At 37.7% G+C, this 27,825-nt stretch overlaps 1 protein-coding gene across 4 annotated transcripts in view; it reads left to right on the top strand.

Moving 5' to 3' along the window:
- Positions 1-417: 417 nt before the first annotated feature.
- The window catches only part of STARD9 (StAR related lipid transfer domain containing 9), a 161,588-nt gene continuing 134,180 nt past the window's right edge, over positions 418-27,825 (top strand). For 3 of the 4 annotated variants that reach the window (XR_012486406.1, XM_074289392.1, XM_074289394.1), the window contains exons 1-3: positions 418-550; positions 17,961-18,030; positions 20,042-20,158. Coding sequence is in view for 3 of the 4 variants with exons in the window: in XM_074289392.1 (XP_074145493.1) it covers positions 504-550; positions 17,961-18,030; positions 20,042-20,158 (234 nt within the window). In the remaining variant the exon portion in view is untranslated. Of the gene's footprint in view, positions 551-664; positions 1,031-17,960; positions 18,031-20,041; positions 20,159-27,825 lie in introns of those variants that run through there. The other variant, XM_074289393.1, reaches the window with a different exon arrangement.

Raw genomic sequence — 27,825 nt, forward strand, 5'->3', positions numbered from 1 at the left:
TCCTGAATTCAGGGCTGGTGCTCTATCCACTGCGCCACCTAGCTGCCCCTGAACACAAGATTTCTGCGTGGACTGTTTCTCCGTATATGCGAGTGGGCGTTAAGGAAACTTGGCTTCTAAGCAAAGTGATAGCCCTGAGGAATAAGGTAGGTAGTAGTCAACCACGATACCAGGTCATTAAATGGGTTAGGAAATAAGAATTTATTTGAGCGGTATTGGGTAACTTGTTAACAGACGCCAGGGAGAAGGAAGAATCCCTTGCCTTCTAGGAGCTTACAGTCTAATGCAGTGAAGACTACACAAGAAAGGGAGCCGAAGAAAGTGGGGATTGGGAGAAGGGAATATCCCGGATTGGCCGAAGCTCGGGACGTCCGCCCCATTCTGGGGCTGGGCGGGGCTGTCTGGGGAGGCGTGTGGGGCGGGGCGGGGCGGGCTGAAGCTGGGTCGGGGGATGCAGCTGCTGGGTCGTTTGGACGTCGGGGTTCGCGGGCCGGAGCCGGCGGATGGCGAACGTGCAGGTGGCCGTTCGCGTGCGGCCACTTAGCAAGAGGTGAGGCTGGGGCCGGACTGTGCTGTGGGGACTGCTGTGTCCCAGAGTTCTGAATCTCCACGACGCGGGGCTGCCTGCAGCCTACCCTGGGATGGAAGGCTAGGGCTCGGCAGGGGAGGCCCGCCCTGTCCTGGGGCACGGAGGAGTGGTCTAAGCTCTAGGGCAGTCTGCTCCAGCGGGTTCGGAGGAGCGTCTAAGGAAAACCGAGGGCCGTGGGCTGAGGCCACCGGACCGGGGTGGGGCGCAGATATAATGGGACTCGAGCGGCCAGCGGCTGCCCCGGGTCACTGTTCCGCTTCGTCTCCTAACTCTCTGCCCTAGCGGGATCCTTTCTTTGTATCTCCAGCGCTTAGCACGATGCCTGGCACTTAGTTGACGCCTAATAAATGCTTGTTAATTGATCTGCTGTCGAGCGGAAGTCCCATCCTCCGATCCGATGCCCACCCTAAGCTTGCTGAAAGGTTGGGTCGAAGTTAACAGGTAGTTAAAAGGGAATCCAAGGGGACGGGATCCGGGGGATTAAACGTCCCTTTTTTTTTTTTTTGTTGATTACGAAAGACAATTTATCCCCAGTTTGGGAGACATTGGCGTCGGTAGAATGAGAGCTGGCTTTACTAGTACCTCATTGTTAATCGTTTTTATTTTTAATAATTTCCTTAACCTTTTCCTTTCTTGGGAGTTTAGGTATGCATGCGAGTTCTGAGAGGAGTGTTTGTTTTCCCTTGAGCACACGTGTAACTGTTTTTAAACACCGAGTAGAGGCAGATACTTTGAAAGATTGTGGAGAGAATTTTGAATCAGGGAGAGAAAGTAGTTTCCTCTTATGGAAACCAAAATTGTGAAGTCTGGGAAGGAAGAGCCCATAAGCAAGTCTCCCATCCTCTCCTAACAAGTGGTATTGTCTCCTTCCTATTTTTCCATTTTTTTCACCGCCCCCCCCCCCCATTTCTTCTCTCCTCTCTCCTTTCAAAACCTATTTTGAGGGAAAGATCTGAAGCTCATTCTCACTGAAGTGTAAGGAATGATAATTTAAAGTGTTATGCTTCGTGGGATTATTCGAGCATTTAGAGTTATTAAAACAAAGGAATAACGTTCTCCAGTAGGAGTTTCTGGCAGGCTAGGAGAAAGTGAGGGAGTCAGAGAGGGAGAGAAAGAAGGGAAGGAAGAAAAGAGAAAGGAGAAAGGAAGAGAGGGGAGACAGAGAAACATAAAGACACAGAGACAGAGAAAGACAGAGAATGCTTTGTATCCATCCTCAATCACTTTTAGCTTAGCTAAATTTGAAAATCATTCCCAAACAGCTGGCCACCAGTTCACAAATTTTTTTTTGGCTACAGTAACTCGGCAACACTTGCCTTCCTTGAAGTCTAACAGCACCCTGGACTTTTTCTGTGGAGGAAATTCTTGCATGGATGAAATCTCAGATCCTTGAAGTTAATACTAAGTTTACTTAACGGTGATGATGGAAGTTTAGACCTACTATAAAAGTGAACAGTTTTCCAGTATCAGAAAGTATCTAGAAATTTTTAAAAGAGCCTTTTAATAATGCTTTGGTATTGCTAGAGTCTAGGAACAGGGATCCAGAGATTAGCTCACCTCATAGTAACTGTCAGTTAGCCTTAGCCCAGGGTGCAAGGATGCAGGGATCTTGAAAACTACTCTTCTGGCCGACAGGAAACCTCAATGAAAGTCCGATATTCTGGAGTGACCAAATTCAACTCCATTGGAGTTCTAGGGACAGAAGGAAAAATGTCTCAGGAAGATTCTTTTTTTTTTTTTTATAATTAATAATTTTTTATTATATATATATTTTTTATAATATTATCCCTTGTATTCATTTTTCCAAATTATCCCCCCCTCCCTCTATTCCCTCCCCCCGATGACAGGCAATCCCATACATTTTACATGTGTTACAATATAGTCTAGGTACAATACATGTGTGTGAATATCATTTTCTTGTTGCACAATAAGCATTAGATTCCGAAGGTACATGCAACCTGGACAGACAGATATTAGTGTTAACAATTTACATTCCCCTCCCAGTGTTTCTTCTCTGGGTGTAGCTACCTCTGTCCATCATTGATCAACTGGAAGTGAGTTGTATCTTCTTTATGTTGAAGATTTCCACTTTCAGGAAGATTCTTGAAGCAGTTAAGAAATCTAGGCCTGGGATTATAGGGTCAAATGGCATTTCCTGGTCTTTAGGAAAAAGTCAGGAAGCTGTGTTTTGACAATACAGCTCTTGGAGAGAAATATGATTGATGAAGAGCAGTAGACAATTGTCTTTTGGGGAGTGGGGGTGGAGTGTCATCATGGCTACCTTCTTTTACAGCGGTCATGTTAAGAGAGTAGGTAGACATGGGTTTATTTAGTATCCCTTTCCCCTCCTATGTCTTTATTTTCTGTGCAAAAATTTCTCCTTCCTTTTTAATTCCTTTGGCACACAGTTGCTGTTACTAGCTTGGGAAAACTATGGATTAGGCTCTGTTTAGATAAATCTACTATAAAGTGGAGAATTTCATGTATTCCTTTGACCAAAGAGGGATCTCTCAACAGGGCTGGGGTTCTAGGTCTCTATAATATTTTATTTAAATTTGATGCCATTTAAGACATTAGGGAGCAGGTTTCTACTTACCCCTATTCCCCCATTGAGCAAAATAATTTTTAAGTAGTTTTATTCCCCCCAATTATATGTTAAAAATCATTAACATTCAGGTATTTTAAAATTTGAGTTCTAAATTCTCTCCTTCCTCCCTTTCTACTCCCTCCCTGATATGGTAAACAATCTGATATTTTTATACTTGTGCAATCATGTAAAATATATTTCCATAAAATTATTTTTTTAAAAAAAGTAGTATTTTAAACTTTTCCTAATGCATCTCACTTGAATGTTGAAGAATGGATCAGTTTTCTATGGTTTAGAAAGTACAATGTTGGGCAAAAAAAAGGTCATGATGGCAAAGCCATTTACTTTCTTAAATTTGCTCACTATTATTGGTGATTACAGACAGTTCTGGTCAAACTTTGGTCTAAGCCTGTTTTTCTGCCAGACTTTCCCTAGTGAACACCAGTTTGCTTTGCACTTAGATTTCTGGATCTTGCTTATCTAATCTGTCCCACTAATAAAACTTTTAAATTTCTTATCCATTCCCAGAGAAATTTTGATTATTATAACTTTGTCATATAATTTGACATCTGGTCATGCTGAGTTTCTTTCCTTCCTGCTTTTTTTTTTTTTTTTTGCTTTTCCTTGATATTTTTGAACTATTATTTGAACTAGGAATTTTGTTGTTATTTTGTCTAATTTCTTAAAATATTTCCTTGGTAATTTGATAAAACAAGCACTAAATTTGTGCAGTTGATAAAGTACTAGGCCTGGAGTCAGGAAGAATTAAGTTCAACTTAATAGCTCTGCGACTTTGGGCAGGTCACTTAACTCTATTTGCCTCAGTTTCCTGTAAAATGAGCTGGAGAAGGAAATGGTGAGCCATTTCAGTATCTTTGCCAAGGAAACCCCAAATGGAATCACAAGCAACAGCAAATCTGTAAAGTAATTTCGATCATGTCTGGCAATGAACGCTCAATGTCTTTATGAACTATGTCTTCTTTATTTCTGTAAAACGTTGTGCAGGTAAGATACCTCTATTTGATATCTCTTGGAATGGGTTCTTTTTTGAACCTTAAGCATTCTGGGAGACCGAACTTTGGACCATTTCTGGATTCTAATAATTGGAGCTGTTCTCAAATTCTGTATAAGTTGTAATTTTAAGGGGAAGCCTGAAAATATGGTTCAGAATGAGATTTTACTCTAAAGCTACCTTAAGCCTACATCAAGTGGCATTGGAGAGCCTCAGAGTGACCCGGATCTGCTCAGTTTTAGACCTATTTGCTACTGATCCTGGACTAGAATGTTGGAGTAACCAGAGAAAACAAGTTTGTAAGGGTTAGATGTCTAAATCCCCTTAAAATGGGAAGAATAATGTATTGCTATCTCTGCTTAATAAGACTGTGGTCTCTACTCCAGTCCTTTTGAGCAGCAATAATGAATCCCATGAAGTAATGGCGTTATTTGAGTTTTCATTGCATATTTCCATTGTGATGGAACTGATGACTGTATTTTACCATATCATAGTCTTGCATAGAATTTGAATTTGAATAAGCCTAGCAATGCACAGTTTTCATTATTTGCATTTTCTGAGACTTGACTGTATTTGTTGTTATTATCATCATCTATCATTTGGTTACATTACTTCCTTATGAGGGATTCATTCTTTGGAAAGGGTGACTTTTTTCAAATATTTTTTTCTTTTACCAATAATAATTAATGGAAACCATAGCAGCTATTTACTCCCCTAGAGAGGGCACAGAATTAACAGAAGAGTCAGCTGTTATATTTTTATCTCTTTAAGGTCAGTAAGATATAGCAGTGTTATAAGGTAAGTACAGTAGAGTATTATGTTCATTTACTTGTGTGGAAACTGAAATGAAAGGATTTGCTCATGGTCACATAAGTAGTACACATGTTAAGAGGGGGGATTTTAATCCCTGTTTTTTTGACTGCCAATTTAGTACTCCAACCATATTACCTCTTATTGTCATCCTGAATTCAAATCTGGCCTCAGACATTATTCTGGATCCTGGACAAGTCATTTAATCTTGATTTCCCCAAGTTTATTCAACTTTATCGAGGGAACAATAATCTACATTTCTTCATTGCTCTGGGAATCAAATTACATAATATTTGTAAAAAGCGTTTTGCAGAGTGCATGCCACATGGTTAAGTGCTTTTGTTGTTCTTAGTTGTTTTCAGTCATGAACAATTCTTGGTGACTCCATTTGGGATTTTCTTGTCAAAGTTATTGGAGTGGTTGTTCATTTCTTTCCATGGTTCATTTTACAGATAAAGAAACTGAGGCAAGCAGGGGGAAGTAATATGTTCAGGGTCACACAGTTTGGACGTATCTGAGGTCAGATTTCAGCTTAGGTCTTCTTGACTCCAGGTCTAGTGCTCTATCTACTACACACTTAGATACTTACAGAAGGTGCTTCATAAATGCTGATTCTCTCCCCTTCTCATCTCCTTTTACCTCAGCAGCTCATTTATAGCATCTCAGTAATTTTCGCAGTTGAACAAGATGATGATATTCTGTAGCCATAAGCAATGCTAAGTGTCTAATGATCACAATCATTGTCATGTAAACTTCACTTAGTGATTACAAAATGCTTCATGCAACGCTAGTTTATTTGATCCCATGACAACTTTGGGTGGTAATTAATACATTATAGTAATATATATGTGTGTGGGTTTATACATATATATGCATATATAAACACATATATACATACACAATACATGAACATCCTGGCGCTTTTTCTTCAGATAACATTACTAAGGCATAGGAATAGTAAGTAGATGTTAAGGAGCTGAGATAGGATTTGATCCTATGTCTTCTGATTATAGACCTAATGATTTCTGCTCTGCCGTCTCTTCCTGAGCTTCCCAGATATGCTCAGAGATATTGCAAATTGCTACCTCTAGGCATCATTTGTAAAATAAGGTGGTTGAACGAGATGTGTGATGTCAAACTGAAATAGAATCTAGTCTCTTTAGAGTTGCATATGGGCTTAGAAAACCTCAGATTAGTATTACCTCTATTGTTATTGTTGTATGTATAGACAAATATAATATTTTTATTCACTTTCTATTGTATCTGACTCTTTGTGACCCTGTTTGGGATATTCTTGGCAGAGATACTGAAATTGCCATTTCCTTTTCCAGCTCATTTTACAGATAAGAAAATTGAGGAAAACATGGTTAAGAGACTTGCCCAAGATCACGCAGTTAGTGATTTGAACACACAAAGATGAGTGTTTCTGACTCCAGACCTAATATTCTTTCCACTGTGTCACCTAACTGCCCCATTATATAAGATACATAAAATGCTATGAATTTATATATATGCATATATATATGTGTGGGGGGGGTGAGTTTGTATATATATATATGTATATATCTACATGTAGATATATACATATATATATATAACATTTATATTTGTTTGACTCTTCTAAACAAGATTACTTGAATTCCCTTTCATTCCTGAGCCTATGATTCTTTAGCCAGGTTAGGGTTTCCTAAACTTTTAAAATTATGTACCTATCCTCTTTTGTGTTTTGTGGGATATACTGGTAGTTGCCCATATGGTTTAGCTATATGGACCTTTTTGCTGCTCTTCTCACAGAATGTCATATTTTCCCTATTCATGCTTTTGTATTGGCTGGTTTCCATTCTCTGTCCTCATCTCCATCTTCTTGTTTCCTACTCTTCTTCAAGACTGGCTCTTACTAACTTCAGTTGTGACCCTAGGCCAATCATTTCACCTTATAACTTCAATTTCTTTTGTTTGAAAAGTGGGAGTAATAATGTCTAGACTGCTTTAACTCACAGATTTTTGTGTTGTTTTATTCTCATGACAAAAGATGCTTTGTGGGGCAGCTAGGTGGTGTAGTGGATAGAGCACCAGCCTTGAATTCAGGAGGACCCAAGTTCAAATCTGGTCTCAGACACTTCACACTTCCTGGCTGTGTGACCCTGGTCAAGTCACTTAACCCCAGCCTCAGGGGGGGAAAAAAGATGCTTTGTAAACCTTTAAGTCTTACATAAATATGAGTTATTAAAAAAAAAAAGACTGAGTTCTGGTTTCATCTTCTTTTAGAAGACTTTTCCCTGGTTCCTTAAGATGCTGTTGTCTTCACTTCTGAGATTACTTTCCATATTGTGTGTATCTTACATGTACATTACTATTTACATGTTGCATTAGAATATAAGCTCCCTGAGGACAATGGACCAAGGTAGGTTTTGTTTTTATTTATTTTTCCCCTTTTGGTTGTAGTTTCAGTGATTAGCATAGTTTCTGGCACAATGACATGATTTGGTGATGGTTATGGTAATGAGGAGCTTATAGATTATTTTATGTAGTCAGAAAAAGTATACATAAGATAATCTATAAGCTCTTCATTTATCTTATCATCTAATAGAAGGATATGTCATGTAAACCAATAGTTGTAAATGTTAACAAAATAATATAATTGTATAAAAGAGGTGTGAATACTGTGTGAAGTTTGAAGGGAATAAAACTAATTATTTCAGGGGGATAAATGAAGTCTTTATGAATGGTAGTATTTGAGTTGAGCTTTAAAGGATGGGTAGGAATTTAACAGGTAAGAGTTGAGAGGGAAAGGTGATCACAGTTTCATAGTACTAGAGTTAGAAAGGACTTCTGGGTTATATACAAGTGAGGAAGTTGAGTCCCTTTGTCAATCTTTGTTATGTTTTTTTTGTACTATACACCAATAGATTTTGCTTCCTGATCCATTCTACTTTGGGCAAGTTTTATCCATTCATCTTCTTGGCTACTATTAATTATAAATTTCTATCATAATCTCCTATTTTTCCTCATTTTTCTCCTTACCTCACCCTATTTTTTTTTTTTTTTTAGCATTGGGATTTATCTTTTTTGTTGTTGTTCTAAAAGAGTAGGAACAATAACAATAACTTTGACCAAACAATTGAGATTTCTGGGTTTTATATTAGTGGTTATTAAGTCTAATTTCAAAACTACAGAAATAGAAATGACTTTTAAAAGCTTGGTAGTTAATTTTTGTGGTCATTTCTTTTTTTAATAATAGCTTTTTATTTTCAAAATACATCAAAGATAGTTTTCAACATTCACCCTTGCAAAACCTTGTGTTCCAAATTTTTCTCCCTCTTTTCCTCCCAAACTTTCGCTAAACAGCAAGTAATTCAACATGTTAGGCATGTGCAATTCTTCTATATATATTTCCACAATCATCATGCTACATGAGCAAAATAAGATCAAAAAGGAAAAAAATGAGAAAAAAAAAACGAAAGCAAGCAAACAACAAAAAAGGTGAAAATACCATGTTGTGATCCATGTTCAGTCCCCACAATCCTTTCTCTGGATGTAGATGGCTCTCTCCATCACAAATCTATTGGGATTCAGTGAAAGAACTCTGGAAAATGACTATGAACTATTATATAGAATTCCCAACCCATCTATTTTGTCCACCTGCATTTCTGATTTCTTTCACAGGCTAATTGTATACTATTTCAAAGTCTGATTCTTTGTGTACAGCAAAATAACTGTATGGACATGTATACATATATTGTATTTAATTTATTCTTCAACATACTTAACATGTATTGGGCAACCTGCCTTCTGGGGGAGAAGGTGGGGGGAAGGAGGGGAAAAATCGGAACAAAAGGTTTTCCAAATGTCGATGCTGAAAATATCTTGTAAATAAAAAGCTATAATTAAAAAAAAAGGAAAAAAAAAAACCAAATCTATTGGGATTGGCCTGAATTATCTCATTGTTGAAAAGAGCCAAGTCCATCAGAACTGATCATCACATAATCTTTTGGTTGCTGTGTATAATGTTGTCTTGGTTCTGTTCACTTAACTCAGCATCAGTTCATGTAAGTCTTTCCAGGCTTCTCTGAAATCATCTTGGTAGTCATTTCCTATAGAACAATAATATTCCATAACATTCATATAGCATAACTTATTCAGCCATTCCCCAACTGATGATCATCCACTCAGGTACTTTCTTTTTTATTTAATCAATAAAAATCCCCCTTTCCCCTTCTGTCACTCTTTTCCAGTTGAGAAAGACCTTGTGTTTTTGTAGAGGAGGAGATTTCTCATACTCTTGTACTCATTTTCCTGTTAAATAGGTAATATATTTTCAGCGGCATGCTGGCAAATATTTAACAACTGGCTTTCTGCGTGTGGGAGAAGGAAAGAAAAAGTATGCATGTCACACCTTCAACCTGCATTGCTTTCCTAAGGGTAGGCAATCAAGAAAACAATAAATCAGTTCTGGATATGACATCTTCCAAGGTGTAAATGGTCACACTGAAAATTTAACAACTAGCTCTCCCGAGCTAGTTTGTGATGGCTCTGACGCAATCTCCATATATTTCCACACCAAATTCCTTGTATAAGCATGCATACACATATATGTATTTTTTCTTTTTCTTTATCAAAATGAGGTTAAAGATAAAGATGAGGTTTCATATTTATCCATCTTCTTTTCCCTACTCTTCTTCTTCTGTATCTCAATTATGAGAAATACTAAGAACCTCCCCCAATATTCTCATTTCTTCCCTAGTATATTCTTCCCCTTCTTACAACCAACAAAATATCATTTATGACCTATGTTTGTGTTAACTCCTGTGACTGGTTAAGATGACATTTCAGTTTCTCCTCAACTATGGTCTTTTCATCAGGAATATTTGAATACTCTATTCTGTTAAAGATCTGTTACCTCCTCCATTACTTCCCTTGCCCCCAAAGGATTATATTCAGTTTTGCAAAATAATATATTCTTGGTAATAAATCTTTATCCTTTGTTCCTTGAGATATATTCTGAGATCTTTTTCTTTTCTTTGTAATAGTTGCAGCATAGTCTACTGTGATTTGACTGATTCTTTAGCACTTTAAACTCGTTTTCTTGTTACTAGTGATATTTTTTTCTTTGACTTGAAAATTCTAGATTCTGGCTATAATTTTTGGGTGTTCAGATGGGGTTTTTTTCAGTGGGTAGATTTTATTTTCACTTTGACTTCTGAGTCTGATAGACCAGAGCAGTTTTCTCTTTTCTTTTCTTTTTAAATAGTATTTTATTTTTCCAGATGCATGCAAAGATATTTTTCAACATTCACCTCTTCAAAAACCTTGTGTTCCAAATTTTTCTCCTTCTTTCCCTCCCGTTCCCCTCCCTTCCCCAGGTAGCAAATAGTTATAAGTTAAGCATGTGCAATTCTTCTAAACATATTTCCATATTTGTTATGTTAAACAAGAAAAATTAGATCAAAAGGGAAAACACACAAGAAAGAAAAAAAAAGCAAAAAACAACAACAAAAAGTGAAAATACTGTGCTTTGATTTACATTCAGTCTCTATAGTTTTCTTTCTGGATATAGATGGTACTTTACATCAAAAGTTTATTGGAATTGCTGGGCAGTTTTCTTTGATCACTTTTTGAAATGATGGTACCCAGGTTTTTTGGGTTTTAGGGAATCTGATTCTTAAATTATTTGTCCCCAACTTGTTTTCTAGGCAATTGCTTTCGATACATTTTATTTCATTTTTTTCAACCTTTTGATTTCAGTTTAATTTTCTTATTGTCTCATAGAGTAAATGAGTTGTGTTTGCTACATTCTGTTTTTGAGGTGGGTCACTATTTGGTAAGGTCTTTCACTTTCTTTTTTAACTCTTTATTATCCTTTAAGTTTTTTCTTTCTGAATTCTCATTTCTTCCTTTATTGCCTTTAGCCACTCTTGTAATGCATTACAAGATGCATTATGTTCTATTTAAACTTGATATTCTACTTAAACTTGTGGAATTTACCATCTGTCTGTGTTGATTTCTTGGAGCTTTCCTTTTTTTTAAATAATTTTTATTTACCAGATATATGCATGGGTAATTTCACAACATTGACAATTGCCAAACCTTTTGCTCCAATTTTTCTCCTCCTTCCCCTCCCCCAGATGGGAGGTTGACCAATACATGTTAAATATGTTAACTATGTTAAAGTATAAATTAATATAAATTAAATACAATATATGTATACATGTCCAAACAGTTGTTTTGCTGTACAAAAAGAATTTGACTTTGAAATAGTATACAATTAGCTTGTGAAGGAAATTCTTGGAGCTTTCCTTAACCCATAATATTTCTTTAACATTTTTACTTCATTAAAAATTTGTGAATTATTTAAAAAATTAATGCAATTAATATATTGAGTTCCAAAATTCCTTCTTCCTGTTGAGAAGGCAAGGAGTTTGATATTTATTATATATATGAAGTCATACAAAACATTTCCATATTAGCCATATTGCAAAAGAAAACAGACAAAAAACAAAAGATGAAAAAAAATTATGCTACTCTTTGATCCAGCATTGTCTCTTTTGGACGTGTATTCCAAACAGATCATAAAAAAGGGGAAAGGACCCACATTGCAAAAATGTTTGTAGCAGCCCTTTTTGTAATGGCAAGGAAACTGAGTGAATGCCGATCAGCTAGGGAATGGTTGAATAAGCTATGATACATGAGGGTAAGGAAATGTTATTGTTCTATAAGAAATGATCTGCAGGATGATTTCAGAAAGGTCTGGACTTTTTTTTTTTTTTTTTTCTGAGGCAATTGGGGTTAAGTGACTTGCCAGGGTCACACAGCTAGGAAATGTTAAGTATCTCAGGTCAGATTTGAACTCAGGTCCTCCTGACTTCAGGACTGGTATTCTATTCACTGCACAACTTAGCTGCTCCTCCTTGAGAGACTTTTTACATAAACATACTAAGTGAAGTTTGTAGAATCAAGAGAACATTGTACATAGCAACAAGATTGTTCAATGAACAATTCTGTTGGACTTGGCTCTTTTCAACAATGAGGTGATTCTGGCCAATTCCAATAGATTTGTGATGAAGAAAACCATCTGCATCAGAAGGAAAACTGTGGGAACTGAATATGAATCACAACATAATATTTTCACTTTTGTTATTTCCTTGCTTTTTGTTTTGTTTCTCTTTTTTTCCCTTGTTGATCTGATTTTTCTTGTGCAGCATGATAATTGTGGAAATATGTATAGAAGAACTGTACATGTTTAACATATATATTCAATTACTTGCTATCTGGGGGATGGGGGAAAGGGGTGAAGAAAAAATTTAGAACACAAGGTTTTGCAAGGGTGAATGTTGAAAACTATCTTTGTATATATTTTGAAAATTAAAAAAAACCTTATTTTTTTTTTAAAAAGTATGCTTCAGCCTATATTCAAGTTTCATTAGTTCTCTCTGGAAGTAGGGAACATTTTTCATCAACCCCATAATTTTTTAAAATTGTGAATAATGTTTTCTTTTGTGCATTCATATTTCTAGCCTTGGTTATTTCATGGGGACTTTGTGCCAGGACCATGCTCTGTCCCTCTAGTCCTCTTTGGTACATTGGTCTTTTCTGCAATCTGGATGCTGCTGCCCTTGGTTCTCTCACTGAAGTAGTGGGAACCAGACCCTCCTCCTGCCTCAATTCTTGGCTTCTAACTCAGGGTTGTTGACTACAGGTGTTGACTAGTCTCCATCTCCTTCTTTATGTACAAAGTTCATTCAGGAGTTGGTTCTATCCTTGTGTGTGGCCCTGCCATACTCTAGTTAGTTGTTAGAGATTGTGCTAGTTTCAGGCCTCCTTCAGGTCCTCTGATGAGTCCCTAGGTTCTGATTTGTCTATATTTCCTGCTGTGGCTTTGGTCTGCATGGTGAGCCGTGGTAGCTGGTTCTGTTCCCTGCTTCTTTTTGGATGGATCAGAGTCAAGATCCCACTGGTTTCCTTTCAGAGCTTGCTTTGGCTTTTTACCCTCATTCTCTACCTCTCAGCATCTTCATTAAGAACATCCTTCAGGTCCCTTTAACCAAAGTTCATGGTGGCTTCCATGATTCTTCTTCCAAGGACTGAGACTGTGCTGGCCTAGGATGTGTATCAAGGATTACTTAGATTTCTCTCTGATTTCCTTGATCAGTGCTTTGTATTGGGCCCTTCTTAAATATTTACTAGGATACAAGTGTAAAATATTAGTGATCTTTCATGTCATTATCGTAACTAGAAGGTCTATTATTTACTGTTGCTCTTATTGGATCCATAGACTAGAAGGGAAAATAATGTCTGAGATAGGGAGCTAAGTGAACAGAGTCCATAAGGAGCCAGGTGAGAATTATAGAAGGAGGAGCCCTGTTTGCTGAATTCAAAAAAACAGTCTGAAGCTACTTCCTTGAGGTTAACTGTCCCCCAGTCCTCACATGCTCATCTGGGGCTGAACCACTGTGACTTGAACATACTTTGAGGCAGGCTGGAAGAATAGGGTAGGAAACTAGTAAGTATGAAATTTGGCACAGAGGTAAGAGGAGAGGAAAGATAAGGTTTTGATTGTCAGAAACTGGAAGAATGATGGTACTTCTGAAAGATATGGTGAAGTCAGAGGAAGGAGATTTTGAAGCAATGGCAATGAGTTTAGTTTTGGACACGTCGACCTTGAGATTCAGGTCATTTCTATCAGTAGACAAGGGACCTTATTATTTGGAGATGTGAGTCTGGAACTCAGGAGAGGGGCCCTTGGCTGGTGATAGAGATTTGGGAGAATCACATGGCCAGATGTGATGTGGGAGTGAATGAGATTCCCAAGGCAGCAAACACGGAGAAAGACAAGAGAAGAATGCAAGGACAAGAAGTAAGTAAAGCAGAGAGAGGAGTGTTAGAGAAGAAAAAAATTAGGCCGTGTTGAGACAGACAGAGACACACACAGAGGCAGAGAGAGACTCAATGAAGACACAGACAGACAAAGAAACAGAGTAAAAAAGAGATAGAGACAGAGAGACAAGACAGAAACAGAGATACAGAGTAAGGGTGACAGAGACAGAGAAAGATAAATAGAGAGATACACAGAGTAAGAGAGATAGACAGACACAGACATGTTTATTCACTCAAGCGTGCACATGTGTGCACACATACACATGCACACAGAGAGACCCACCCCCTTCCTTCCATGCAAATTATCCCAAGCTTGGAACTAAAGGCTGTTAGCCTAGTCTTTAGGAAAATTAGGCTGTGAAGTTTATAAGTTTTACAGAAAGTCAAAATGTAACTCTGGGTCTGGTTGTGTCCACCTAGGAAGGCTGGGGAGATGGGAGACTTTAACTTGTCAGTATAAGGCTGGAATAAAGTCAGTGACACTTGCAAGTCCCCTAGAGTTTCCTGATGTCCTTCCCTATTTATCTCATGCTAAGAGTTTCCTCATAGGCACATAATCACAGAATCATCATCATGCTGCTCAGAACCTGAGATTCGCTTAGCATTCATGTCAGCAGCTGATGGGTGAGAACAGCTTCTAGCCTTAAAAAAATCTGCTAAATAAACCTGAGATCTACTCCCACTGGGACTCATTCTGCCAGACAAATCCTAGCCTCTCTAAAACTGAGCAGTGAAGACAGTGTTAATCCTAAATCTGCATAAGATTGGAAGGCTGCAGGAAGGCAACAAGCTTGCCACCTTGCTGTCCACACTCAGGGAAACCATGTAACTCCATTGACTAGCCTTAGAATTCAATTATTTCTGAACTTAGTATGTCTAAAAACTGAATTCATTGTCTTTCCTCCCCAAACCTACCCCTCTTCGAAACTTCCCCATTTCTGCAAAAAGCATTACCATTTTCTTTCTTTTTTTTTTATTTTATAATTATAAATTTTTTTGACAGTATATATGCATGAGTAATTTTTTTTATAACATTATCCCTTGTATTCATTTTTCCAAATTATCCCCTCCCTCCCTCTACTTCCTCCCCTAGATGACAGGCAATCCCATACATTTTACATGTGTTACAGTATAACCTAGATACAATATATGTGTGTAAAACCAATTTTCTTGTTGCATGTTAAGTATTAGATTCCGAAGGTATAAGTAACCTGGCATTACCATTTTCTAATGAGGAGGAGGATGAAGACGAGGAAGAGGAAGAAAAAGCAAAGAAGGAAGAGGAAGAACAATTATAGCTAACATTTCCAGAGTACCTACTTTGTGCCAGGTACCATACTGAGCACTTTACAAATATTTGTTTCTCATCTGACTATAGGTCAGGTTTTCCCCAGAATTAACCTGGACTCCCCACTCTCCCTCATCCCACATACCCAGTCAGTTGCCAAGTTCTGCAGCTTCTAACTGTACAGACTCTCTTGTACATGACCCCTCATCTCTACTCATCCCACAACCATCTTAGTTGAAACCCTCATTAGTCCTACATCTTCCTCATTGGTCCCTTTGCCTCAAGCCTTTCCCTTCTTCAGTCTATATCCTTCATATTTCTACTAGAATGATTTTCCTTAAGTGCAGAACTCTTCCTCAATAAATCAGAGGTAGTGATAGAGCAGTGTTGTGAGAGCTGAGTCTGAAGTTAGGAAGACTTGAGTTCAAATCTTGCCACAGACACTTCCTAGCTGCATGCCTCAATTTCCTTATCTGTAAAATAGAAATAATGATGGCATCTACCTCCCAGAGTAGTTGAGAATTAAATGAAATAACATTTGTAAAGTACTTAGCGCACTGACTCCCACAAAGTAAGTGCTTTATGTAAGTGTTAGGTATAATAATATGATGATTACTAGGTATGTGATGTAGAGAAAGTCATTTAACCTTTATTTGCCTCAGTTTTCTTACCTGTAATATGGGGATAATGATAGCATCTACTTCCAAAGATTGTTATGAGAATAAAGTAAGATATCTGTAAAGTATAAATTATGATGTTTGGCCTATAGCAGCTACTATATAAGTGCTATTTTATTATTGTCACTGTTATTATTATTTTTTTAACTCCAGTGTCCAAGAGTCACATGGCCAGTTCTTTTTTACTCTAGACCCAGAGTCCTATATTCTATACTACCAATTGTAGGACACTTTCAATGGGAACATTGAGTTCTCTAACACACAAACTTAGTTTTTTATTTTTTAAAAATATAGATGTTCTCCCAGTAATACTTCATATTTGATTATTTTAGATCATGAGGATGTCTGAAGACTGAAAGTTGTAGGTGGCCCCAAAGGGCAATGAAAAGACACTCAGGGGGTGGATGTGGACTGTAACACATTTCCAAGGATGACCTATACACCACAAGCACACTGTAAGGATATTCTCTAGGAAGTATATTTTTAGAAAAGGAAGTATGTTGCTTGTATGGCAAGAGTGGGTAATAATACCTGGACATCCTGTGTATTTTGCTAATATCCATGAAATGTAAAAAGGACTCAAGAGAAAGGCTTTCAGTACACTGGGCATTTTGTCTGCAAGGGGTCTCTGGGAAGCTGGATCAGAATTGCAGAGGAAGGGATAGAACAGGTCAATTGCAATCTTTACCAAGGGAGAGTCTACCCACTTTAGTAAGATCATGCAAGTAAGGAGTAGATATGTAAAATATTAGGTTTTTCTCTACTTTTACTTTAGTTCCAAGTATACATGTAGCAAAAAGATGAATACAGTCCTTGGATTTTATTGTTATTGTTGCTGTTAAATAATTTCAGTCTTGTTTGATTCTTCATGACTCTATTTGAGTTTGTTGTTGTTGTTTTTTTTTTTTTTTTTTTTTTGGCAAGAATATCAGCATGGTTTGCCATTTCCTTCTCCTGCCCATTTTTTAGATGAGGAAATTGAAGCAAACAGTGAAGTGGCTTGCCTATGGTCACACAGCTGGGAAGAGTCTGAAGCTGTATTTGAACACATGAAGAGAAGACTTCCAGACTTCAGGCTTGGCACTCTGTCTACATAGATTTTACCAAACCCAGCTTCACCTGTACACTAGGTGATGTAGTACACATGGTATTGGGCCTGCAATCAAGTTCATCCTCAGATGCTTATTAGCGGTGTGACCTTGGGCAAGTCGCGTAACCCTGTGTGCCTCAGTTTCCTTATCTGTAAAATGAGCTAGAGAAGGAAATGGCAACTTGTTTGGTATTTTTTGCCAAGAAAACCTCAAATAGGGTCACCAGGAATTGGATGTGACTAGAATGACTGAACAGCAGCAACCAAGTCGAGTTCCAGTTTTGCACCTGGTGGTGTGCATGGGCCAGCTGAATATAGTCACCTCAGGCAGATTTTGGGAGCAGATCTAGTTCTGAAATGTTAGGACTAAACTCAGTGTTACATTTTGTGGTTGCGCCAGCCAAGATCTTAAAAAAGCAGAAGAGATTCCCAGTGTCTTGTTTTTATCTCTGATTTGAGTAGGCTCAAAGAGATGGAGTTGGAAAGTATGTCCTCAGCTATCCAAGTGAAGAGAGAACCTTTTTATATCAGCAGTGATGATGACCTTAGACAAATAACTGTGAATTACTATGAAAGCCCGTGGAGGAACATTGCTAGCCAATAGGGAAGCAGCATGATATGTTGGAAAAATAACAGGTTACTAAGTCAGAGGACGTGGGTTCAGATTTTGTTTCTTAGAATGTGACTTTAGAAAAATCACAACTTCCCTGGGTCTCAATTTCCTTACCTATGAAAGAAGAGGGTTTGGACTAGATGATTCCAAAGACCTCTTTACATTTCAATCTATGATAGCCTATGTTTTCCATGCCATTCCTTTTGTCTTGGTCTTGATGTAACAGTCTTGCAACTGGTAGGAGTCTAGTGGCAGTCCATTCTTGGGGATGGTCTGGGTGGATCATAGGCTCTCAGAGAATCATTGTGGACAGCTAACCTTGGTGGCTCAGAGAGGAACATTCAGGGACTTGTCTGATTTCCCTACTCTTGAGAAAAAAAACACTTTTTGGCCTCCTGTAATTTTGTATATTCTTTCCAGAGAGACTGCAAATCGGGGAAGGATCATCATAGAAATTGAGGACAAAGTGGCCAAAATAAAGAATTTAAAGGTAAGTTTGAGATTTTTTCTTGTTCTTTTTTTTCTAACCAGGGTAAAACTCATATTGTTTCAGGAACTTTTGAACTGAGGGAGTATGTGTTCTGGGGATGTATGGGAGGGTTGGAGTTGATCCAGTATGTTGGTGTATTAGGGAAGAGGGGGAAGACCTTGAGCCAACAATACAGCAAATATAAAAATGAAACAGGAAGGACAGACTGGGGGTATGGCTCTCACTGGCACGAGTTCCTCAAATAGGTTTTGAAAATATGGACTGCAGCTCCCTGGAAGATAAATATAACGGTAACCTGCCTCCCTCCCCTTAATTTGCCCCCAATGGTTCAGTTCCAATGTTAATCCTTTGACCAGTGTCAGGATTTCAGCTCAGTAATTGGTCTTGATCCTGATACCCACAGTCTTGCAAGCCATTCCTGTCATGGTTTTGGGGAAGAGATAGGACATCTGAATTGTTATCTCCTCATTTGAGAACATTAGTATGGAGCCTTTAGGACTCAGAAGAGTTATTATCTTTAGTCTTGGTACATCCTTCTCCCAAATTCTCCCAAGAACATGATGAATTTTGAGTTATAATGAGGATGAGCACAAGAAATACTTTCTCCCCTTCCCCAGATTTTTTCACTCATATTCTTCAGGGGTAGGTGGAAGGGAGAGGGTAAGAGAGAGTGATATACAGGATCCTAGAAAGCCCAAATGAGCAATACTTGAAATTGGTCTTGTGACTGGACATCCTGGATGTCTGATCTTCAGATGACCTACAGGAGGCCAAGAAAGCTGATTGCTATCAGTACCTGTTTGGGAGCCCCACAGATGCATTAGCTCCTTAGTTAAGCCCGTGATGGGATCTATTTCCTATTGGCAAGGCTTTCTCTGCTAAGAGATAAATGGCCTGTGAGCTTGCCAAACTCTTGGGGGAGTGCCCAGGGACAGAGTCACCCATTGCTCTCTGCTATGTCTTTGTTTATAGCTCAGGTTGTCTAATTAGTTGAGCTGTTTTGTTCAGAGCTAATATTTTTGGTTCTTAAGAATGAATCTTAGCCAAGATCAGAACTTTATCCCCTTAATCACCTCCCTGGCTAGGTGCTTACCTAAGGCTGGACAGATTCTATTCCTATAGAGTCCATTATTCTTAACTGATGTCTACTTAAGTACATAGTGCCCTAGTGTTGGAGACAAACTGCCTGGAACCTCAACCTCACTTACTTGAAGGCAGGGACTGTCTGTAATAGGATCAGAGACTTAGGGTTGGAAGACATCTTACAGACTGTCGAATCTAACTCTTACACAGTTAGAAAACGTCTGAAATAGGATTCATATTTAGGTCTTATTGATTCCAAGTCCTTGTACTACCTAGATGCTTAATTTTTGTCTTTATTTTTTTTTTTTTTAGTACCAATGTCTGGTATGCATTAGGTGCTTAATAAATGCTTACTGATTACTGATTCTGCTGTGAATGAATCCTGATTCCTAATGAAGGCCATGTCAGTCCTTCTCTTCTCCTAGGAGATTGGGTCTGCACTGGGGAAGGTTTGAAGGATTATTTCCAGGAGCACAGGCTCTTGATTCCAGAAGCACAGGTCTGGTTTACCTTTGGGGTGAGTGGACTCTTGCCTCTAACATCAGGTTTTAGTTTTCTTGGGTTGGAAGGAATACCCTTGGAACTTTCAAAAGAACATGATGAAATTGTTGCTTCCCAGTGGCAAGATGTTAACTTACTCTCAGAGGTCTGCAGCCCATATTATTAGGGAAAAGTTGAGTTTGTAGGTGTTCAGGTTAGGGGTCCTTCTAACTCTTTTCATGGAAAGAAAATGGGCAAATGATCACACACTGGGGACAGATGAGCAGTTGTACTTGATAGATGAGGTATGGGAGTTTCAGTTCTGTTGACATCTTAAAGATGGCCATGGCCAGTTTAGGGACCCTTGGCTAAATGAAAGAGTCATGTTGACTAGTAGCAAGAACTATGATAGTGATGACTCCCTGCTATGTCCTTATATTGCCGGTAGGTGGACAGCCGACCAGATGGTCCTGGAGGCGCAAGAGAAAAGGTTGTGGCATTTGGCTTTGATTACTGCTATTGGTCAGTCAACCCAGAGGATCCTCAGTATGCATCCCAGGAAGTGGTGAGTATGAGTTGTTCAGTTTTCCTTTTCTCCTCCTTGTTTCTCATCCTTTGTTTGTTGCTTACTGGGAAAGTTGAGATTCTTTGTGTGATAATGAATTGATGACATTTCAGCAGATGGGACAGTAGTGGTCGGGGAGGGGCTCACAGAGTGACCCATGAGAAGATGAAAAGAGGATCCTTGGTGTAGGAGAGAAGCTATATTTATGCACTTGGATGTTATTAGTTTAGTCCTTTGGCTATGACGAGGTCCATATGAATATAAGTTAGAATAGTGGCATTTTGTATGTATTGTTTTCTCTTTGTAGAATGTAAGCTTTTTGAAGGCAAGAACTTTCATTTTTATTCTTGAATCTCTGGCTCCAAGAACAGTGCTTAGTACATAGTAAGTGTTTAATAAGTGTTTTTTGATTGACCTGTCAAGAAATGGTTTGGATCAGATAAGAATTTGCATCATTAGGTTCTTGTCCGAGATCTTGGCTTTTGGACCTGGGTTATGTAAGGGGTCTGGCATAAGAGTGATTTGGCAACTTAGGCCTGTGGCAGTGTGATGCTGTTGATCATAGAATGTTTTGAGTTGGAAGAGGACCAATCAAAGTTTTGTCAAAAGTAGCAATTAATTCCATATCACTTGGGTGGACAGAATGTGTAGGCAATCTATGACCCCATTGATGTGGGCTCCAAAAGCCTGCTAAAGACAGGTCTGAGTGGATGGACTCATTGTGATAGGAAGGTTCTTCAAGCACTGTTATGTGTAGGAGCCATATTATTTTCTAGGCTCAGAGCAGTGGTTAGCTCAGTTTGTTAGAGTAACTGGTGAATGCCAAAATCCAGTGGTGCACCTTAACCAGCCTGTATTGGCTCACCAAAGCTGATTGTTAAATATTCACTGTGAGCATTTTCACCTCAGAAATTGGTAAATGATGCAAATCTTGATTGTTTTCATAGATTGTCTAGATTTAACAAAGTGGAGAAGTTAATAATAAAGACTAAACTTCAGGTATTGGTCATAGTTTTTTTCCCTTAGAGAACTGGATGTTAAACATTTACTAGCATGCCACTGCCAAAATAACCCTTTTGTAGCTAAAAAGAATAACATTTAGGAAAACTCACACAGTGACTATATCTGACCATGTATATCTCAATGGGCATCCTTGGTCCTTTCTACTGAGAGGAGGCTGGTATGTTTGTTTCATTATCAGTTCTTTAAGAATGAAACTAAGATAGACTTCCCTTTAATGGTGTTATAAAGTATGATGTTGTAGTAATTGCATATATAATTATCTTGGTTCCATGTATGCTGGAACTCTATCTTTCCAGAAATCAGCAGGAGTCAGGATCACTAAATGTCTTTATTCTAGATCTTTACCATCACCTCCAACGCCAGGTCACGAGTGAGAGTGAGAGTGAGTTCCACCACCCAAGTTTCTCTTACTCCTCCCACACAAGTCACTTCCCTCTCTTTGTTCACCAATCAAGTCAGCACAGAACAGCTGGGGAGGGTCAACCTTAAACAAGCTAATAGGGAACCGTCCAATTGGCAATTAGTCTCACGTGCTTCATTATCCAAGTGCATTGCTCAGTTCTAGCCCTTTACACATGTATATTTTGCAATGCTTAATAAAAAATGTCTGTATTTCTCTGAATTTCTCATAATTGTTTCTTATAGCACAGTGATATTCTGTTATATGTAACAAAATCAGTATTTGGTCATTTTTTAAGTTATTTCTAACTCTTTGGGACTCCTTTTGGAATTTTCTTAGCAAAGATACTGGAGTTTTGTTTTTTTTTTTAATTTCCTTCTCTGCCTTATTTTCCAGATGAGGAACTGAGGCAAACAGGGTTAAGTGCCTTGCCTAGGATCACACAGCCAGTAAACATTTTTGCACATGTGGGTCCTTTTCTCTCTTTTATGATTTCTTTGGGATACAGACCCAGTAGTGGAACCGCTGGATCAAAGTTCACCTTTTTATTTTCATTAATTTCCTCTAAATTGGCTCTTTCTCCACTATCCACAAATGTGATTAAGTCTCACCATTCCTTTGAAAAACAATACAAAATCTTTCCTTTTATCTTATTCTCCTCTCTAGATTTTACCCAATATAATCAGCCTCTCTTTCATTCTAAACTAGAAAGAGTCTAATTTATGTCCTCCACTTCCTCACCCTCAATTTTATTCAACCCCTTGCAATTTGGAATCTTACTCTACCATTCTGAAAACTGCTTCCCCAAAGACTGCCAATAATTTTAAATTTCTGAATCTGATGATTTTTCTGGCTGCTTTAGATTTACTACCCCCTCTTTTTGAATATTCTCTCCTGCATCAGCTTTAAAGTTAATTTGTTTTTCAGATATCGAATTTTTTTTTCTCCTTTCAACTTCCCCTACCACCCAATTGAAAAAATAACAACAAAGATCCAGCAAATCTAAGCTTTTGTACCAAGTATGCATATAGTCAAGCAAAATAAATTCTCATGTTGATTGTGGAAATGATGTTTTCTCTCTCTTTCTCTCTCTCTTCTCTCTGTCTCTCTGTCTCTGTCTCTCATTTTTTCTCTTCCTACCTGTGTTTATTTCATTTGTGAGTCATTTTATGTCCCATGACCATAGCTGCCTTCCAAGGAGTCTGCTTTTCAACCTGAATCTTCTCATTTGTTTCCTTTGACATAAATATCATCTCTTTCCTCGATATACAATTCCATATTTCTAAAAGTCTGTGCCTTCTGGGTGTCTCCATTTAAATGTTCTGCCAATCGAAATTAGATATGGATCCACACTTAACACCATATACCAAGATAAGATCAAAATGGGTCCATGATTTAGGCATAAAGAATGAGATCATAAATAGATTAGAGCAACAGAGAATAGTCTACCTCTCAGACCTGTGGAGGAGGAAGGAATTTATGACCAGAGGAGAACTAGAGATCATTATTGATCACAAAATAGATTTTGATTACATCAAACTAAAAAGTTTCTGTACAAACAATACTAATCCAAACAAGATTAGAAGGGAAGTAACAAATTGGGAAAATATTTTTAAAGTTAAAGGTTCTGACAAAGGTCTCATTTCCAAAATATATGGAGAACTCACCCTAATTTATAAGAAATCAAACTATTTATCAAACTGTGCATACCCTTTGACGTTATTGGGATTATATCCCAAAGAAATACTAAAGAGCGGAAAGGGACCTGTATGTGCCAAAATGTTTGTGGCAGCTCTTTTTGTTGTAGCTAGAAACTGGAAGTTGAATGGATGTCCATCAATTGGAGAATGGTTGGGTAAATTGTGGTATATGAAGGTTATGGAATATTATTGCTCTGTAAGAAATGACCAGCAGGAGGAATACAGAGAGGCTTGGAGAGACTTACATCAACTGATGCTGAGTGAAATGAATAGAACCAGAAGATCGCTGTACACTTCAATGTTGTATGAAGATGTATTCTGATGGAAGTGGATATCTTCAACATAAAGAAGATCCAACTCACTTCCAGTTGATCAATGATGGACAGAAACAACTACACCCAGAGAAGGAACACTGGGAAGTGAATGTAAATTGTTAGCACTACTGTCTATCTACCCAGGTTACTTGTACCTTCGGAAGCTAATAATTAATGTGCAACAAGAAAATTATATTTACACACATATATTGTATCTAGGTTATATTGTAACACATGTAAAATGTATGGGATTACCTGTCATCGGGGGGAGGGAGTGGAGGGAGGGAGGGGATAATTTGGAAAAATGAATAAAAAAAAAAAAAAAAGAAATTATATCCACTCATATGAAAGAGTGTTCCAAATCACTATTGATCAGAGAAATGCAAATTAAGACAACTCTGAGATACCACTACACACCTGTCAGATTGGCTAAGATGACAGGAACAAATAATGATGAATGTTGGAGGGGATGTGGGAAAACTGGGACACTGATGCATTGTTGGTGGAGTTGTGAAAGAATCCAGCCATTCTGGAGAGCAATTTGGAACTATGCCCAAAAAGTTATCAAACTGTGCATACCCTTTGATCCAGCAGTGCTGCTATTGAGCTTATATCCCAAAGAAATACTAAAGAGGGGAAAGGGACCTGTAGGTGCCAAAATGTTTGTGGCAGCTCTTTTTGTAGTGGCTAGAAACTGGAAGATGAATGGATGTCCATCAATTGGAGAATGGTTGGGTAAATTATGGTATATGAAGGTTATGGAATATTATTGCTCTGTAAGAAATGACCAGCAGGAGGAATACAGAGAGGCTTGGAGAGACTTACATCAACTGATGCTGAGTGAAATGAATAGAACCAGAAGATCGCTGTACACTTCAATGTTGTATGAAGATGTATTCTGATGGAAGTGCATATCTTCAACGTAAAGAAGATCCAACTCACTTCCAGTTGATCAATGATGGACAGAAATAACTACACCCAGAGAAGAACACTGGGAAGTGAATGTAAACTGTTAGCACTACTGTCTATCCACCCAGGTTACTTATACCTTCGGAATCTAATACTTAACGTGCAACAAGAAAATGGTATTTACACACATATATTGTATCTAGGTTATACTGTAACACATGTAAAATGTATGGGATTACCTGTCATCGGGGGGAGGGAGTAGAGGAAGGGGGGGATAATTTGGAAAAATGAATACAAGGGATAATATTATTAAAAAATTACTCATGCATATATACTGTGGGAAAAAATTCTAAATAAATTTAAAAAAAAAAGGAAAAAAAAATGTTCTTCCAATCTCCCAAAGTCTACACATCCCAAATATATAGCAAAATGCACAGACTTTGGAATAAGGAGAGAAATGGTTCCCCCATATATTCACTATGGATGACTCTGGACAAATCATCTTATCTTTTCCAAACTTCAGTTTTTCATCTATAAACTGAGATTAACACTTGTAAAACCTACTCTACAGGATTGGTTTGAGGATCCAAGTAGGTTATGTTTGTAAACAACTTTAGAAACCTTAACATGATTTAGAATGCCAACTATTATTGTTATTATATAACATATTATATAATAACATATTATTACTCAATTTTTATTTTGTTTAGGTAGGTAGAAGGCATTGCAGATAGATAGAATATTGTACTTGGAATCAGGACAATTTGGATTCCAGTCCTACCTAAGGTTTTAGTAGCTATATAACCATGGGCAAATCACTAATCTCTTTCTTGGCCTCAATTTTCTCCTCTGTAAAATGGGGATAACAATGGTACGTTGATTATTGTTTAATAAGATCAGTATTAATAAGTCCAGTCTCTCAGGGTTGTTATGAGGATCCAGTGCGATAGCATAGCATTTTTGGAAATCTTAAATTATTATATAAATTCTGTCTATTATTTTTATTGTTTAATTGGTAGAAATAGTCCTGGATCAGTATTCTGTTGCCTTTTTGCACAAGTAGATAAAATGGCTGCTTTTTGTAACTGAATAAAAATATTGGAATGTAATCTCATCTATTGTAAGCTCACCAAAAACCTGCTTTGGAACAATTCGAGTAGCAGACAGGATAATGGGGATGATATATACTTCATCTAAGTCTCTGTTTACCTAGACATTGCTTGGTGGTTGTCCTTCATTCTTCTTTTTTTTAAATTAAAGATTGTTATTTTCATATGTATGGATAATTTTTCAATATTAACCTTTGTGAAACCTTGTGTTCTAAATCCCCTCCCTTTTTTTCTATCCCCCCTCTCCTAGATGGCAAGTAATCCAGTATATGTTAAACATAGTAAAAATATATATTATATCCAATTTATACATACATATTTATACAATTCTCTCGCTGCATAAGAAAAAAAATTAAAAAAAAAAAAGGAAAAAATGAGAAAGAAAATAAAATACAAGCAAACAACAACAAAAAGAGTGAAATGCTATGTTGTGGTCCACATTCAGTTCCCTAGTCCTCTCTGTGTGTATAGATGGCTCTCTTCATCACTGAACAAGTAGCACTGATTTGGTTCATCTCATTGTTGAAGATGGCCACGTCCATCACAATTAATCATCATACAGTATTGTTGTTGCCGTGTATAATGATCTCCTGGTCCTGCTCATTTCACTCAGCATCAGTTCATGTAAGTCTCTCTAGGCCTCTCTGTATTCATCCTGCTGGTCATTTCTTATAGAGCAATAATATTCCATAACATTCATATACCATAATTTATTTAGCCATTCTCCATTTGAGAGGCATCCACTTAGTTTCCAGTTTCTGGCCAATACAAAGAGGGCTGCCATATTTTTGCACATGTGGGCCCCTTTCCTTGCTTTAAAATCTCTTTGGGATACAACTCCAGTAGAAACACTGCTGGATCAAGGGTATGCACAGTTTTGTAATCTTTTGGACATAATTCTAAATTGCTCTCCAGAATGGTTGGATCCATTCATAGTTCCACCAACAATGAATCAGTGTCCCATTTTCCCACATCCCCTCCAACATTTGTCATCTTTTCTTGTCATCTTAGCCAATTTGAGAAGTGTGTAGTGTATCTCAGAGTTTAATTTGCATGTTGTCCTTCATTCTTTAAGAGAACCAAACTGACATCACTATGTTTGTTATTAGTATGTCTGACTGTGGGTGATCAGACAAATACAAGCTCAGAATGCTCTGCTACAGGTTGGGCACCTGTAGCCCTATGGTCCCTATGAACATTAATTGTGGCTTCTCTAACTTTGTGCATCTTGTGTTTCTTGAGCTAATTCAATTCTGCTTTGCTCATAGAGCACAGCACCTTCTCTGATGAGGGCACGCCATGCTGGGCAGTCTTGTGCCAGTGTCTCCTGTGTCACACAATAAATTCTAAAATTCTCAAGAGAAACCTTAAGTGTCCTTATATCACTTTTTCTGACCACCTTGTGAATGCTTGCCCTGTGTGAGCTCTCCATAAAAAGTCTTTTTGGCAAGTGTACATTTGGCAGTTGAACAATGTGGCCAGCCCAATGGAGTTGCACATTCTGCAGTGGAGTTTGAATACTTGGCAGTTTAGATTGAGAAAGGACCTCAGTAGTATGGAAAATCTACAGAATTCATCCTTAAATATCAGTAGTATAGAAAATCTACAGAATTCATCCTTAAATATATATGTATAAGTTGGACAGATACTGCAAATGGGCAATAAGCTAGGCCCAGAAAGAAACATTTTAATACACTTTGTATTTGTATATCTCCCCATCCCCCAATATGCCCAGACTCTAGTGCATAATTAGCATTTAATAAATGCATGGATTTTTTCATTTAAATTCAGCATTCTTTTTACTATACTACATTAATTTCAATATTCACCTCTTTACTATGCATTTAAATGTGACTATTAAATGGGCACTGTAAAATAATAGAATTTTTAAAAATTAAAGTTTTTTATGTTCAAAACATTTCCATAGATAATTTTCAACATTCACCCTTGCAAACCCTGTGTTCCAAATAATGAATGCATGTTGAAAACTATAGTATAGAATCAAATCAAATAGTAGGTTGGTAAGTAGGTAGATTGATAAAAAAGAAAAGAAGGAAGGCAGATATATAAGTAAATAGTTAGAAAGAGACATGTTCTTTCATCCACTGAAGCTCTCACTTGATTCCCTCTATCCCCATTAGCTATTAGTTTTTTGTGGCTAACCTCCTTGAGGCTAAAGCCATCTACACTCAATGACTTCACCTCTCTCTTT

This window comes from Sminthopsis crassicaudata, chromosome 2 (genome assembly GCF_048593235.1).
Source record: "Sminthopsis crassicaudata isolate SCR6 chromosome 2, ASM4859323v1, whole genome shotgun sequence".
NCBI lineage: Eukaryota > Metazoa > Chordata > Mammalia > Dasyuromorphia > Dasyuridae > Sminthopsis > Sminthopsis crassicaudata.